Source organism: Ciconia boyciana, chromosome 3 (assembly GCF_034638445.1).
Source record: "Ciconia boyciana chromosome 3, ASM3463844v1, whole genome shotgun sequence".
NCBI lineage: Eukaryota > Metazoa > Chordata > Aves > Ciconiiformes > Ciconiidae > Ciconia > Ciconia boyciana.
The window spans coordinates 69,009,102-69,023,683 of NC_132936.1; the positions used below are offsets into that span (position 1 = coordinate 69,009,102).

The 14,582-nt window shown below is 39.8% G+C and overlaps 1 protein-coding gene across 1 annotated transcript in view; it reads right to left on the reverse strand.

Moving 5' to 3' along the window:
* TULP4 (TUB like protein 4) overlaps positions 1 to 14,582 on the reverse strand; it is a 156,650-nt gene that overhangs the window by 122,713 nt on the left and 19,355 nt on the right. Inside the window, exons 3-4 of the mRNA XM_072856027.1 lie at positions 13,102 to 13,725; positions 11,434 to 12,815 (exon numbers count right to left, since the gene is read on the reverse strand). Coding sequence (XP_072712128.1) covers positions 11,434 to 11,685 — 252 coding nt within the window. The 5' untranslated portion in view covers positions 11,686 to 12,815; positions 13,102 to 13,725. The remainder of the gene's footprint in view (positions 1 to 11,433; positions 12,816 to 13,101; positions 13,726 to 14,582) is intronic.

Consider the following 14,582-nt stretch of genomic DNA (forward strand, 5'->3'; position numbering starts at 1 on the left):
TGGTTGCATAAGTAGTATGTATTAAAATGACAATATTCTAATCTAATTTGTTACCCTCCCTGCTGGATTTGTCTCTTCTGGAGAAAGTACTTAAAGCAGGACAAATGTTATCCTTAACAACTATGCTTAATTTGAAACACTGCTTCAAAAGACTTCTGATTTCCTTCAAACAAGAACAACACATATATATATTCCAATACATATTTCTCAATAAACAAGTATTGGTTTACATTTTTATAACTTGCGTTAGTATCGCTAATATTCAAGAGAACTTATGACACACAGACTTCTCTCCCAAGTGGAGTGCAGGGTCTGCTTTCCCCAATTAGTAAAAGGACTACTAAATCTGAAGAAACTATTGAGGGTATTATTCTGGAAACAGTGAGAATGCTGGAAATGCAATGAAATTTAAATGAAACGTGCAGATGACTGATGGTATTCTATGGGAAAACAGCAATTCCTACTCTAACATCTGTGATCAATGGGGTGCCTTGTGGGCAAAAGTAGAATTGCTAAGATGACATATGTGAGAAAGCATTTATCTTATGCACCGATAAACATAACTTATGCTAACAGCTCACTTTGTACAGTAGGCAATCTGTGCCTGTAACTGTAACGTCAAATGTTCTTCCATTTCATACACTCTATTCAGTATTGGTCCCATTTAGGTCATGAAGTATATGCTTAATGCAAGATACTACCAGAACAAGAAGTGACAGGTACTCTCAAACTGCAGCCTTTCTTAGCCACTTAGCCCTCTGTGTACTTTTAAGACACCTTATTTCAAGGAACCACATTTTGAGCATCCGTTCCCTACAATACATATAACTCCTTCCACAGCAACACTGTTTATTAATTAACCAGGCATTTAACATTATCACTTCTGTGCAGCAGCAGCAAACATAGCTTCATCATATGCTCCCAGAATACTTCTGAACTGAAGAGCAACATATTTGTATATTACCAGGCTCAAGAAATACTTCACAGGACCAAATCAGAATTAAGGGAAGAGAACGAAAAAGGAATAGGATCCCTTTTCCTTACGATAATCCTAAGGTAAAGGCCTGCTTGTATCCCTTGTAAACTAAGCTCTAGCATGCAATCAACATTCCTTTTACCAATAGCAAAGCATCAGAAAACTGTCTCGTATCCTCAAAACAGCCTTTTGGGATATCTTCACATGTGCACCCTTTAAAGATAAGGTCATTCCTCAAGAAAGGTCCTCATTAGGGTAGCTAGAAATTACAAATATCTCTTTATTTTTAGAATTTTGTAACTGAGTAATCAAGCCTACTTGAGTCTCCTTCCTACCTTTCTTTTTTTCCACTGACAATTCTCTGTTGTGTCTCTACCTGAAGAATGACCTTGATTCATTCTTTTGGTGGAATCAGATTTTCTGTGAAACTCGACTTCCTCTAGCTCTTTTCAGGTTAAAGGCTTTAGAGCTGTCTCTTCCCTGGGTGGAAGAGCCCTCTGTCTTTCTTTTTTCCATCTTACTCAGATGATGGATTTATTCTTCAAGAGGCTGAAACACTCCCTTTTTCAACTTCTCCAACACCTCTTGCAGGTCCCTATGCTTGGTCCCCTCTCCAGGACTCTACTCAAGACATTAACTTCAGGAGGTCACCATACTGCCGATAATCGGCCTTCAGTTGTGTCTTCTGATGCTGGCCATTATCCTCTCCGGAAACTCCATCTGTGGAACTGACTGCTGCCTTCTGCTGACTGTCAGTGAATGCCAGATCCCCCACACATTTGCTCAGCTTCACAAAAGCCACTGTCACTCTCAGCTTGGACAACATTTCTGAGACGAGCTCTACTCCAGCTACGCCTGTCTCTCCTGCACATACGCAGGTTCGTGTACACACCTATCCTAGGCTGTGATGATCTGCTGCTGCAGGTTTCTTCACAGTTCTGCCTTGTCTCTCCTTGATGAAACAGTTACTTGCCATTTTCTCATTTTACACACACATGAGCCAACTCAGTAATTAGGGCACTGCTATCTTGTGGTACAATTTCCTCCAGAAGTCAGATCTTTCACTGTCTACATTTAGCATTTTTTTATTACTTTGTTTTAAGCAAAGCTTACAACAGACTTATGCTCTGCAGCTTCTTCTAAAACTTCTTCCCAAGGGGCATGGCTTGTGCCATCTGAACAGTTTCTTCTCCTCTTCAGCTTAGTGACAATTTTCCTTCCCAAATTCTGCTTCTCTTGTGAAGTTACCTTCACATCCAACAGCTTTGACTTTCTTCTGCATTTTAATTATCTCTGCCTGTAATTCCTCATGAGGATTTTGACTATGCTCTCCAACTGCTTGACTACTTGGAATATCATCTGGATTCATCCTCAGAAAAATGCTCTCTGCCTCTTCTAGCACATCATTTTGTTCCCTCATTTTAGCCAAACTTGAATAGCTTCTCTCCAGACTTTTGCATATTTAGCACTTCCTGCCTGCCTTCAAGAGTTTTGTTTTTTGATGTTGCTCCACCAGTTTAGGAGCAAAGGATTTCACATAGATTTCCAACAGATTTCACAGAATCACAGAATGGTTGGGGTTGGAAGGAACCTCTGGACGGTCCAAGCTCCCTGCTCAAGTAGGGACACAGGGTTGGTTGCCCAGGACCATGTTCAGATGGCTTTTGAATATTTCCAAGGATGGAGACTCCACAACCTCTCTGGGCAACCTGAGGCAGTTGCCCTCACAGTGAAAAAGTGCTACCTGATGTTCACAGGGAACCTCCTGTGGTTTAGTTTGTGCCCATTGCCTCTGTCACTGGGCACTACTGAAAAGAGCCTGGCTCCATCTTCTTTGCACTCTCCCTTCAGGTATTTATATACATTAATACGATCCTCCTGAGCCTTCTCTTCAGGCTGAACACTCCCAGCTCTCTCAGCCTTTCCTCACATGTGAGGTGCTCCAGTCCATTCATCATCCTTGTGGCTTCATTGAACTTCATCCTTCATTGAACTCTCTCCAGTATGTCCATGTGCCAGCCCCCCAGAACTGGACACAGTCCTCCAGGTGTGGCCTCACCAGTGCTGCGCAGAGGGGAAGGATCACCTCCCTCAGCCTGCTGGCAATACTTCTCCTAATGCAGCTGAGGACACCATTTGCCTTCTCTGCCACAAGGGCACATTGCTCGCTCATGTTCAACTTGGCATCCACCAGGACCCCCAGGTCCTTTTCTGCAAAGATGCTTTCCAGCTGGGTGGCCCCCAGCATATATTGGTACATGGGGTTCTTCCTCCCCAAGTGCAGGACTTTGCACTTCTTGTTGAACTTCATGAGGTTCCTGTCAGTCCATTTCTCCAGTCTGTCAAGGTCCCTCTGGATGGCAGCACAACCCTCTGGCATATCAGCCACTCCTCTCAGTTTGGTGTCATCTGCAAACTTCCTGAGGGTAAACTCTGCCCCATCATTCAGATCATTAATGATGATGTTAGAGAGGACTAGACCCAGTATTTATCCCTGGGGTACACCACTAGTCACTGGCCTCCCACTAGACTTTGTACCACTGATCACCACCCTCTGGGCCTGGCCATTCGGCCACTTTTCAATGCACCTCACTGTCTGCTTATCCAGCCTGTACATCAACAGCTTGTCTGTGAGAATCTCATGGGAGACAGTGTTGTCTATTGTGTGCAGAGAACAGCCAAAATTACCAAATCAGGCTGCACCAATGCACATCTTCCACCAACCCAAGAACCTGCTGTTAATCAGGACAAGGGATGTAAACTCCTTCCTGCCAGAGTGTCCCTTTTGAATAGGGGAATAAATCCACTCTATTTTGCAGTTTCATTACATTCTGACCAGGCTAAACAAAGCTGTTTTCTTCATTAATGAAGTCATCTACGTACATTTCATTTCCTTAAAGTGCAAAAAATTGAGGAAGTATATAAAGAATTAATGTGTATAAGGATACTATTTTCCAATATACTAATTTGTCAAATAATTCCAGAACTGGAGCATCACAATTCTATATTGAAAACTTAAGCCCAGTGCTTCCTTTTGAAAATTCACAAAAAATTCCCCAATTCAACTTCATTTTAATTACTTCCTGTAACATTTTTGTTATACAAGTGGATTACTTCTCTTTAAAGAAGTTTCTAATGCAAAGAAAATACTGAGAACTCCCTCAGAAGTTCAAACATGTTCATAAAAAATTGCTGTTAGAGAAGAGATGCTGGTTGCCCAAGGACAAGTGCCTATAAAATTTATTTTGTCTGTCCTACTACATTCTAGCTCTACTTGACAAGCAATTACTTGGTGCTCTATGTTCAATTATATTGTGAAATGTTTATGGTTTGTAATGGGTATCTTATCTGTTCAGACTATCTGTAATTTGATTAATTCCTCTGGGAACTGTTCAAACCAAGGCAGTGTCCTTAATGATTATTATGGCTCAGAAATGCTATTATAAAACCTGGTTTCTCCACTATTCAGATGCTCAGTATGTATGTATGCATATACAAGGCATTCAGAATTACATATTGAGTTGTGACCTTCCTTATTCATAAGGTGCTCATATTCCAAGCTTAGGTATCAACTGTTAGTAGTAATCTCACCTATTCACTACGTCTAGAGGTCCTCATCATTACACTTTTGTTAAAGAAAATGCATTTATTTTCCTTGAACACCCAAATTATCATGCTGAACAATTGCTCCTATCCAGAGCAATAGAGTATCTTCGCCCTAATTCAAAAGGCAAGAAATGCCCCTTGGGTGTATCAGTATCTTGAAATATGCATGTTGTTCTCTTCCAACAATTTAACGTGAATAAAAGCTTAGGGTTCATTTCTGATAAAGGTGAGCTTGATTCCACTTCAAACTTTTTCGAGTAGAATTATCTAACAACAAAACTGTAGCCACGTGTTATGGCACGGTAAAATGTAAAACCACATTGATGACTCGCTTACAAATATAATTAGTTTTGTTCAAAAGCTGACAATACTGTTCTCATGTCATATATTCTTCTTTTACCCGGCCTTGAGGGATGATTTTCTAGATGCTTATTAAAACAAAACAGAAAAACTGTAATTTAAAATTTTCCTGAGCAGATGACCTATCCTTTGCAGGAAACACACTGCATACGCCATGACATACAAAAGCAACTTTGAAGAAGCACATCAGTGCAGCATTACCAACTCTCATTACTCAACTACAGTTGTAGCAATATTGGATGGTTTGCTTCAAAGCCACATGACTGTGTAAGAACAAATATAATCCTGTACCTGAGCAAGAGGAGAGTGCACTGAGCAGTCAACTCCCCCTGAACTTGGAGGCTGAGGTTCTGAGGCAATTGAGAGAGATGGACAGACAGACAGAAAGGGACAAATATTTGTGGAAGTAGAAGCTGAGCGTGTCTGGAAAAAACAATATCACAAAGAAAAGATAAAAGACACGTTGAAAACAGTCACACTTCTTAGAGGAAACAAACTGTACAGAAGGTGTACCAGTACAGTTTAGGCCATACTTTGGGGTTTGCAAACTGATATAGGGCACAGAAATGGGAAGCAGCAGGACTGCTATTCCTCAGTTAAGGGAAGAGGATCAATCCCTTCTAACTTCCAGCTCCATTTATTTTCTTTGCTAATTCTCCTAAGGGAAGGCTATGAACTTCTTGCATGCCACAGAGCATATTTAAGCGTCATCAAATGTTTAAAAGACTGATAAGGAAAAGACTAACAAAGAGGTTTAAAATGTATTTTGGCTCTTACAATACTTGTTTTAAGAAATTAAAGCACTCAAGCACCCAGACCAAGTGCAGAGCAGACAGTTCAAGAAAGTGTAATAAGGAGCCTGCATGAAATCCCGATGTGTTTGTCGTTTCTGAAAATAAATAATCAGAAAAGCCTGGAAATACCAGTGACAATACAAATTTAACAGAGCCAGCCCAGTCAGGCACAGGACCTATTCTCCTACAAGTCACTTCCCACAGAAGCACTAATTCTGCCTCTCTCTGCAGCACTATTTTGCTGTAGCCATAACAGTTTAAGGACAGAGGAAGGGCATGGTTTGTAGACAGATTTAGCATTGTATCAGCTAGCAGGGTTGTAAAACCTAGGCAAGCATTCATAAATACAAGTTCTTCTTCAGGATCTTGTATGCCCAAAAGCTTGTCTGTCTTTTCCAATTATACTAGCTTGCTTTAACAAAAAGATAATATTTCTGCCGACAAACCTTGTCCTGTCTTCTGCGTGCAGTGACAGCAAAGTGGGAGATGATCTGCAGTACCGCTGCAGTTTACATCAGTGTATGTCTTGTACCACTGAGGCTTCTTTAGCCAAAAGGCATAATTATGGTATCGCTCTACCTCAAGATTTCTTAAGTGTTCACCAGTAACAACTGTTCCAGCTATGTCTGATTGATACAAGGTACCCATGCTGTCAAGACTCACATGCTGACTTGTTTTTTCTGTCCACGAATCATAATAAGAATCACATTTAAGGTTCAAATGCCAGTTACAATTAAAATGGACCAAGTTTTGTTTTTTTTTTTTTAAAAAAAATCTTTTTTTTTTTTTTGTATATTCTTATCAGTGACTCTACAAACCAAGAAACACTACTGAAAAGGTTTATTTGTTTGTTTTTTTAAATTTATTTCCTATGCAAGCAATAGACTTCTGGAAAGAATCTACTCTGCCAGAATTGCTCAGAACTTTCACATACAAGCCCAAAAAGGCGGACAGAAAAAAGAAAAGCTTTCTTTTTAAAACAGGAAAAACTATTCGTAACCTCCTTCCACTCAAACAAAACAAAACCAAGAACTGTGCAGAGACTTCCATAACTAACGAGGTATGAAAAGTAACATCGATTGAATATTTTAAAAGGACAGCATTCCTTTGAAAAGCTGTAACTAAAAATAATTCATTTGACAGTCCAGCTGAGATATATTTATGTCCCTATCTACTTCTAAATCCTGTGCTAAACAAAACAGGGTGCTTTTTGCAGCTGTAGTCATGCACTTAGGACACTCAAATAATATAAAATGTAAATAAATGAGCAATTTACTTCATGTTTACAGTAAAAAACCCTACGCATACTCAATAATGTATTCAGCACGTTACCTAATTCACTGCATCAGAATTTGCATATTCTTGCACTACTTTTTAATGCTTCAGTCCAGCAATTAGCATACCGAATCTTATTAAATATATCAAAGATGTCTTTTTAGTTAGCACAGTGAAAAGAAAAATATACACCTGCAAAACATTTTTTTAAACACTAATAATTTAAGAAACATTAAGTGCCATAGAAACTGTTATCTCAATACCCTAGACACAACAGAACCCATTCAGAGAAACACCTACAGCAGCACCATCCAACCAATTTGATTTGCAGACGTCCTCTAAGTCTTTCACTGGCAGGAAGGATCCCCGTAAGGCTAACTGAAGCCCACTGAGGACAAGTTTGGGCTTTTTTTCTAATTATCTTTCATGGATCCCCTTGAAAATCTCTCCCCAGAAACCTCAGGATGGACCAGAAGCTGAAAGCCAGTGTCTCTGTGGTATTATAAAAAAAACATTCAGCCTGGCATGCTTCAGAGCCTACTAGTCACACTGGGTAAAACCCTGACCTTGCTGAAGTGACCAGATATTTTTCATTTAATCCTTAATTTATCACAGAAATAATAAGAGTCATAAAAGGAATGTGCTCAATTACTGTTCTGACACTGTTTCCCAGTGCAGCCAAGGAAAGTCAAGTTAGGTCAAAATCAAAGATTTCTAAATGTCACTCTTTAATTTCTGCACAGCGTTGCATTTACACATGAAGGGGAGGGGAAGGTGTTTTAGGCCACTGCATCTCTGCTCCCTGGCTGCTAATTCACACATTGTGGTACAATGGCACATTGTCCTACCTTCTAACCTTTCTGCCAGACTTAAAGAAACCCACCGAACGCCAGCCTCCCACAGTTTGTTCTCGCAGACCAAGGGAAATGTTCCAAAGCCAAACTGAACCATGCGCCTCTGCAGTCATTCACATCTGCTCCATCCACTACCTACCTTCACACATCCCATGGTCAGAGATGCAATGTGTTCCTATGACATGTGAAACATGTCATAGCCGCACAACTGCTGCACAACACACATTTCCCCTTCCTTCTGCATCAAAGTTGCTTCTGCCTTTGATATGTGCCCGTTTAAGTTTTCATTTTTAGAATGTTGAGCCTTATATAAATGAGATTCAGGACTGTAAATGCAATGCTGAAGTTAAAAGATCTATCACAAAATGCAGTATTTTCACCTCTTGCCACAGAATAAACAGAATATACTTATTTTAATCCCTGTAGTTCTCCTTAGAAACTACAAAAACATGAGGTTGTTAATTAAAATAATATGGCAGACACTTCCTAGTTGCAAACTCTAAAAACCAGCCTTGAAGCAATTGTAAAAACACAAGCGTGGCTCATGCTACAAAGCATTTAATTCTCAATTATTTTTCAATGTGATGAGTCATGCAAGTCCACCACTGTAATATGCGTGTCAGTAATTCAGTCCTGGGGATTCTTCATTCTTATTTGTTCTGATATGCTACAGGCGTGCTATTACAGTCAAAAAAGGAGCTGTGTACCAAAAGAAGGTTTCAGTGAATCTCTTCAGCAATCATAAAAACATAGCAAAAATACAACAGTAGCATCCACCCTCATGACCCAATTAAAAATAGTCTCACGTTCTTGTGAAAAGCACAGCGCTGCCGCATTACCTTTTCCAGATTTTCACCCTAAAACTGAAATACAATGTACTGCTCTGCCCACAGCATATTGCTAATTATACCCCAAATGGAAAGCATTTAGCTTCTGTATTTTCACCTCTTCCACTCTGTTCATTACAGCATTTCACACATTATAACTGAATACATACTAATATTAAAGCAGCAATGGATGTCAGAAAAGCAATAAACTTGACTTGTCACCCTAGCTTTATCCAAGAGAAAAATATGTAGAGGTATAAATCACCATTTCTGGGAATGGGACAATACAATATGCTCCTAGAACTGGTCAGTGAAAAAACTTAAAGAGCCTGTGTGTAAGCCAATCACATCCCTTTGGGCGCATTCTGTACAACAAACGTAGCTTTAGTCAGACACATATACCAGGATACGCTTGCAGAATTAGCATTTTCCGTTGTATAACATGGTACACGGAAGAGACAAGGTTGTTGCTGGCTTGCTTTTTAACATGAGAATGGAAAACAAAACATTTACTACTTCTTATGCAAATATTAGCAATAAGCTGTGCTGTTCAACATTTTTCTTTTCTTTTAACGAATCTTTCAATAGATTTAGAAGGAAAGGTGTTTTCTAAAGAAAAAATCTTGTTGTCCATTCAACTCTATACCTTTAACAACTAACAAATCCTGTATTATAGTTTCATTCCTACCAAAATCAGTAGGATTCTCCTATAAAAGGATTACATTCAGTGAGCCTGGTGAAGTGTTGTATAACACACCATCTTGTAAAGATGAACTTTCATCTACACCAATGCTCAGAAAAATATGCCAGCGGGAGAATCTGATAGCAGCCACAGACTCATCACAGAAAGCTCACTGCGCTAAAGCCACTTCTCTTCTTCCTTCAGTACGACACATTTTTGACCCCACCATACCAGTTTTGTAGTGCCATACAGAGAAATGAATTGGCAGCCTCTATTCTGGTCATTCACACATTTTCTGCTATCAGGAAGATTATTTACAGAAACACAACTCTTTATTAATGACAAGCTTGACCCAGCACATTTTAGGCGCCAAAATTAAAAAAGAAAAAAAATCAAACAGAACATTTTCCTTTCATTTGAGAGTCTCTCTCATGCCAATCACTGTTAGGTGAAAGGATGCGCAAACAGCACAGCTCAATCTACACAGCAACGATGCAGTGACCCAGGAAGAGAAACTAATGGCCAACTGAGTAAACAAAGCAAAGCTAGCCAAAAGCAAAGGGCAGCATGCACATCAGCATCTTCTCCACTTCACTGGTACATACTTAAACCTAGCCTCATATTTCCACGTTCTGCAACAAGACCTCACATTCCCATAAGCAGCACTTCCTCCATTGTTTCCAAGACACATATTATGCAAAAGGAGAAAAATAGGTGCCCAGGTTCACGGAAAAGTTAGACAAGAAAATATGGAGAAATACAAAGTGATCATTGTATCACTCATTTCAAAAATAAAATGCAATTTGCAATTGAAAATTATACTGACAACTAGAGATGGCTCAAAACAAAATGCTGGATTCAAACATCATTCTTCCCCTTGGGAAAAGGTAGCTGTAATTTTTTGAATGAACCCAATACAAATATATACATGAATCTGTCTGTCATCTATAAATATAAAAATCTATATAATTTACAATACACCCACGCACCAGCATATAGACAAAGCATGTGCAAGAAATTATTTAAGACTAAATATTCATCCCCTGCTCCCTTTTTTCCTTAAAAAGAGGATTGTTGTAAACACAAGAATCAAACCCACCCACCTCTAAAACTTTGGTGCGGCTTACGTCAAAAGGGCAACATATTAGAGTCCAAGGAGTAAGTAGCACAAAAGACAAGAAAAACCACATTGTATCTTTGGCTTTAATTTCAGTACATACAATGTCATTCCACCCACTAACCTAAGAGCAAAGCTTTGATTTGGACAGATTCTTTTCAAAGAGCACATCCAAACACAGCCTAACTAGAAAGCAGAAACAAACCAAGTCCTCACATCTGTCCAAGACACTCTGTATGCTCCTGGGCATCATCTGAACTTTCCATGAAGCATTATGCAGAGAAAGAGATGGGCGCCAGGAAGGTGGTAAAGCACAGCTGAAACATCAGCTCTTACCAACAGATTTATCCCTTTTAGAAAAAATGAATGGAAAAGTTTTTCTATCATTGTAGTCAGGACAATGCCTTGCACTCTGAAGTTACAGTATTTTACTGCAGGGCATCTTAACATTTTTCTGAGAAGTCTCACTTGCTCCTTCTTCTAACAAAATTAAACATTTTTTGAGAGATAACAGCTACCCCCTGCTACAGGCCATTTCAGTTTGCAGCTTCTGAAAAACTGGCAGACTTCAACTGAACTCCTCTCCCACTCCCCTGCCTTTCCATTAGTCTTCCAAGCCAGACTTGAATACTGTGCAAAAGCAGTCAACCATCACAACTTTTAACTACCTTAACACACATTTATTGAATCTGCCTGGAAACTGGGAGGTGCTGGGGAATGAAGGAGAAAATAGGCCAAACCAAAACCAGACCCATTTCCAGAGAACACCTCCACCATCAGCCTCATGCACTTGAATTTACTAGAAAGACTCCAATAGATCCCGATCACATCTGGATTAGTCCTGAGCCTCCTTCATACCACCCTGTCAAATTTCAAGCAGAAATACTACAAAAAAAAAGATTGCTATCGTTTCCTTTAAAGTGTAACACACATTTTGCTTACCTCGCTGTTGTGGCCCCTCAAATTGAAGTTGATTCTCTGAGGGGTGTTCCGGTCCCTCCTGCAATGGCTGGAAGTAAAAGTGACGCCTACAACTCCTCTGCCATTGCCTGTTGCCAACCAGCCTTCCTCATAGTACCGCCTCCTGCACACCGGTTTCTCCTTCTCACTTTTGGGGACTCTCCCTTTCCAGGAGAGGCAGAGGATGTTGGAATCGCTGCAAAGAACAGGCCCATGTTCCACTGCTGCATACATGCTTTTTAAATATTTTATTTTTTGACATAAGAAAGTAATATGTCTAGTGCACAAAATTTAAATCAATTTTTTTTTTTATTGATAAGACTGACCTGGGATAGATCACTGAAAGGGAGGAGGATGGGGTCAGTGTTTATAAATATCCACCAAATGCATAGTGAAAAATTCCTCTATAAAAGATGATGGCAGTTGGCTAAGAAAAAGTAACACTTAAAAAAAAATTCAGGTTCATTTTTGTTTTTGAGTTTGTAGAGTGAGGGTGCACTTATCCTTTGGAGAAACAGCTACTTCATAAGAGGCGCTCAAGAATTGGTTAAGTCATCTTTTTGCTCAACTTGATATAATCTTTATACAGCCTGAGATTCCAGTTTAGCGTAATGCAATTCCAGAGACAAAGAGTTGCAAATGTGTAGGTTTCAAGTAACTTAAGGCTTTTAAGATTTCCTCCAGTCAGATTTTCTTCAAAAGTTCAGTTGCAGAAATTTAAACAAACGCACATACATATATATGTATATATATGACATTCATCTTTTCCAAGCTGCCCTCTGGCATATCTTTTCCATCTGATGTATTTCTGCTGCTAAAGCTGAAAGAGATTGCATAAAGGGAAAAAAAGGCACACAAACTGTGCGAAACAACAGACCCGAACTTGTGCAGGCACTGGTGTGCCAGGCCAGCTGGGAAATCCCTCTTGGTACTGAACCGCTCGTTGGACTCAAAAGTTTTTGCAATCCAAAGCCAATCCAATTTTCATTGCAGCACTTTTTTTCCACCAGAGACCCAACACAGCCTGAACTGTTTATCACGCTATCTTGCCTGCTTTCCCACTTTTTGCTGCCACACACGAATGAAAAAGAAACCCCTTCTTCATTTATAGCAGAATCAAAAATGCTCTAAAGCTTTTAGCTTTCAAAGCAGATAAGTTTGCCTCAGGTGAACCATGAAGTTCTCTCTCCTCCAAAACAGGCTAAAACGTCAAGCTGTTTTTCCTTTACTTTTCCCTTTTTTCTGCTACAAGGAATCACAGACTTTTCATCCTACCGTAAAAAACAAATGCCAGAATTAAAGCACATCAAGTAAGCACTCTTTCAAAATCTTCTAAAATTCAAGGAAGGAAGGAATATAATCATCTAAAAAAGAAAGAGAAGCAGCATTAAAAATCTGACTTCCTGGGTTCACTATTTCTCTAGGTATTTTCCTTGCTTGTTTGATCGGATCTTTCCTTCTTGATGCTTGTCTACAGCACAGATTCATAGTTCCAGACACAACATTTGCAGCTGTACAAGAAGGAAACATATGAAGTATTCCAATCGTTTTATTTGAATAACATTTATGAGCTCAATTAATTAGTATTTATACCACACTAAGTGAAAAGAGGAAAAAGGAGAGGGAGAAAGAATATGCAAGTTTGATGACCTGGTTAACTCAAGAAGGATGACGAGGTTTGCTCAGTTCAATGCCCAGACTTGTCCCATAGTTCCTCAACTTATTCACTTCCAGTCATCATTACTCAACATATGGTCACGATTTATTAGTCCATTCACAATCTATTGAGCCCAAAGCAAAACGTGCCAAAGACCATACATTATTCCTCTGCAATAACAAGATCAGTTTCCTCTACCCTCTGTACTCTTCTGTTTCCCTCGCAGCTATTGATTTAGATTGTGGAGGTATTTATTAGGCTTTTTCTGTGTAGAGGGTGTTTTTTCTTCCTCTTCTTGCAAACTTTTTTCACCAGTGAAGACCATGTGGAAAGTGGAACATTACTGGCAGGTGTCTTTCCATGGGTTACCAATTCCTGTGCTGTAAAGGTGCTCCATCTGGTTCTCAAATTAATTTTCATCAATTGCAAAGCTCTCAGGAATATGCAAGAGTAAGTCTATGTGATGACAAAAACATGTGCATTTTCAGGTACATGCAGTACACACACCAGCTCACTCAATCTGGTACTCAGAGCTGCATCTGCCTTTTCAGTTTAGCTGTGGTGATCTTGTAAGACGCCTGTCATTCAAAGCTTGAAATCCCTGGATTCTTCCAACTCTGCAAGACAAAGCACACACACATACAAAAAAAGAAAAAAAAGTTAATAAAATAAACCACAAAACAACTTTAAGATACAAGGACTATTGTTACAGTAATCGGAGCATTATGATTAAGGATTTTATATTGGACTCCTGTGAAGTATCTATATTATATATAGATACATGCAGTATTCAGACACACACACATATGTATTTGATACACACACAAATACGAACTACAAAATTTTCGTTTTCACTTCCAAAGTTCCCAAAACTTTTCACAATTGACATGCATAACTAATGAAATATATCCAGGAAGGATAGATTTGGGGGGAAAAAAAGGAACTTTCTTTTGGCCACAGTCACTGGGGCAAACTCTTCCACAACTTTGGAATGAGAGTAGGGAAGGGAGGTCTCGGTGACGGAGCAGACACAGAGTTAGACCCCAAGGCACACAAACAGAATCACAGAATGGCTGAGGTTGGAAGGGACCTCTGGACATGATCTGGTCCAACCCCCCTGCTCAAGCAGGGTCACCAAGAGCCAGCTGCCCAAGACTGTATTCAGGGTGCTGTTGAATACCTCCAAGGATGGAGACTCCACAACCTCTCTGGGCAACCTGTGCCAGTGCTTGGCCATCCTCACAGTAAAGAACTGTTTCCTGATGTTTAGAGGGAATCTCCTGCGTGTCAGTTTGTGCCCATTGCCTCTGGTTCTGTCACTGGGCACCACTGTGAAGAGCCTGGCTCCCTCATTGTCATTCTCTCCCATCAAGTGTTTATACACATTGAAAAGATCTCCTGAGCCTTTTCTTCTCCAGGCTGAACAGTCCCAGCTCTCTCAAACTTTCCTCATATGAAAGATGCTCCAAACCAT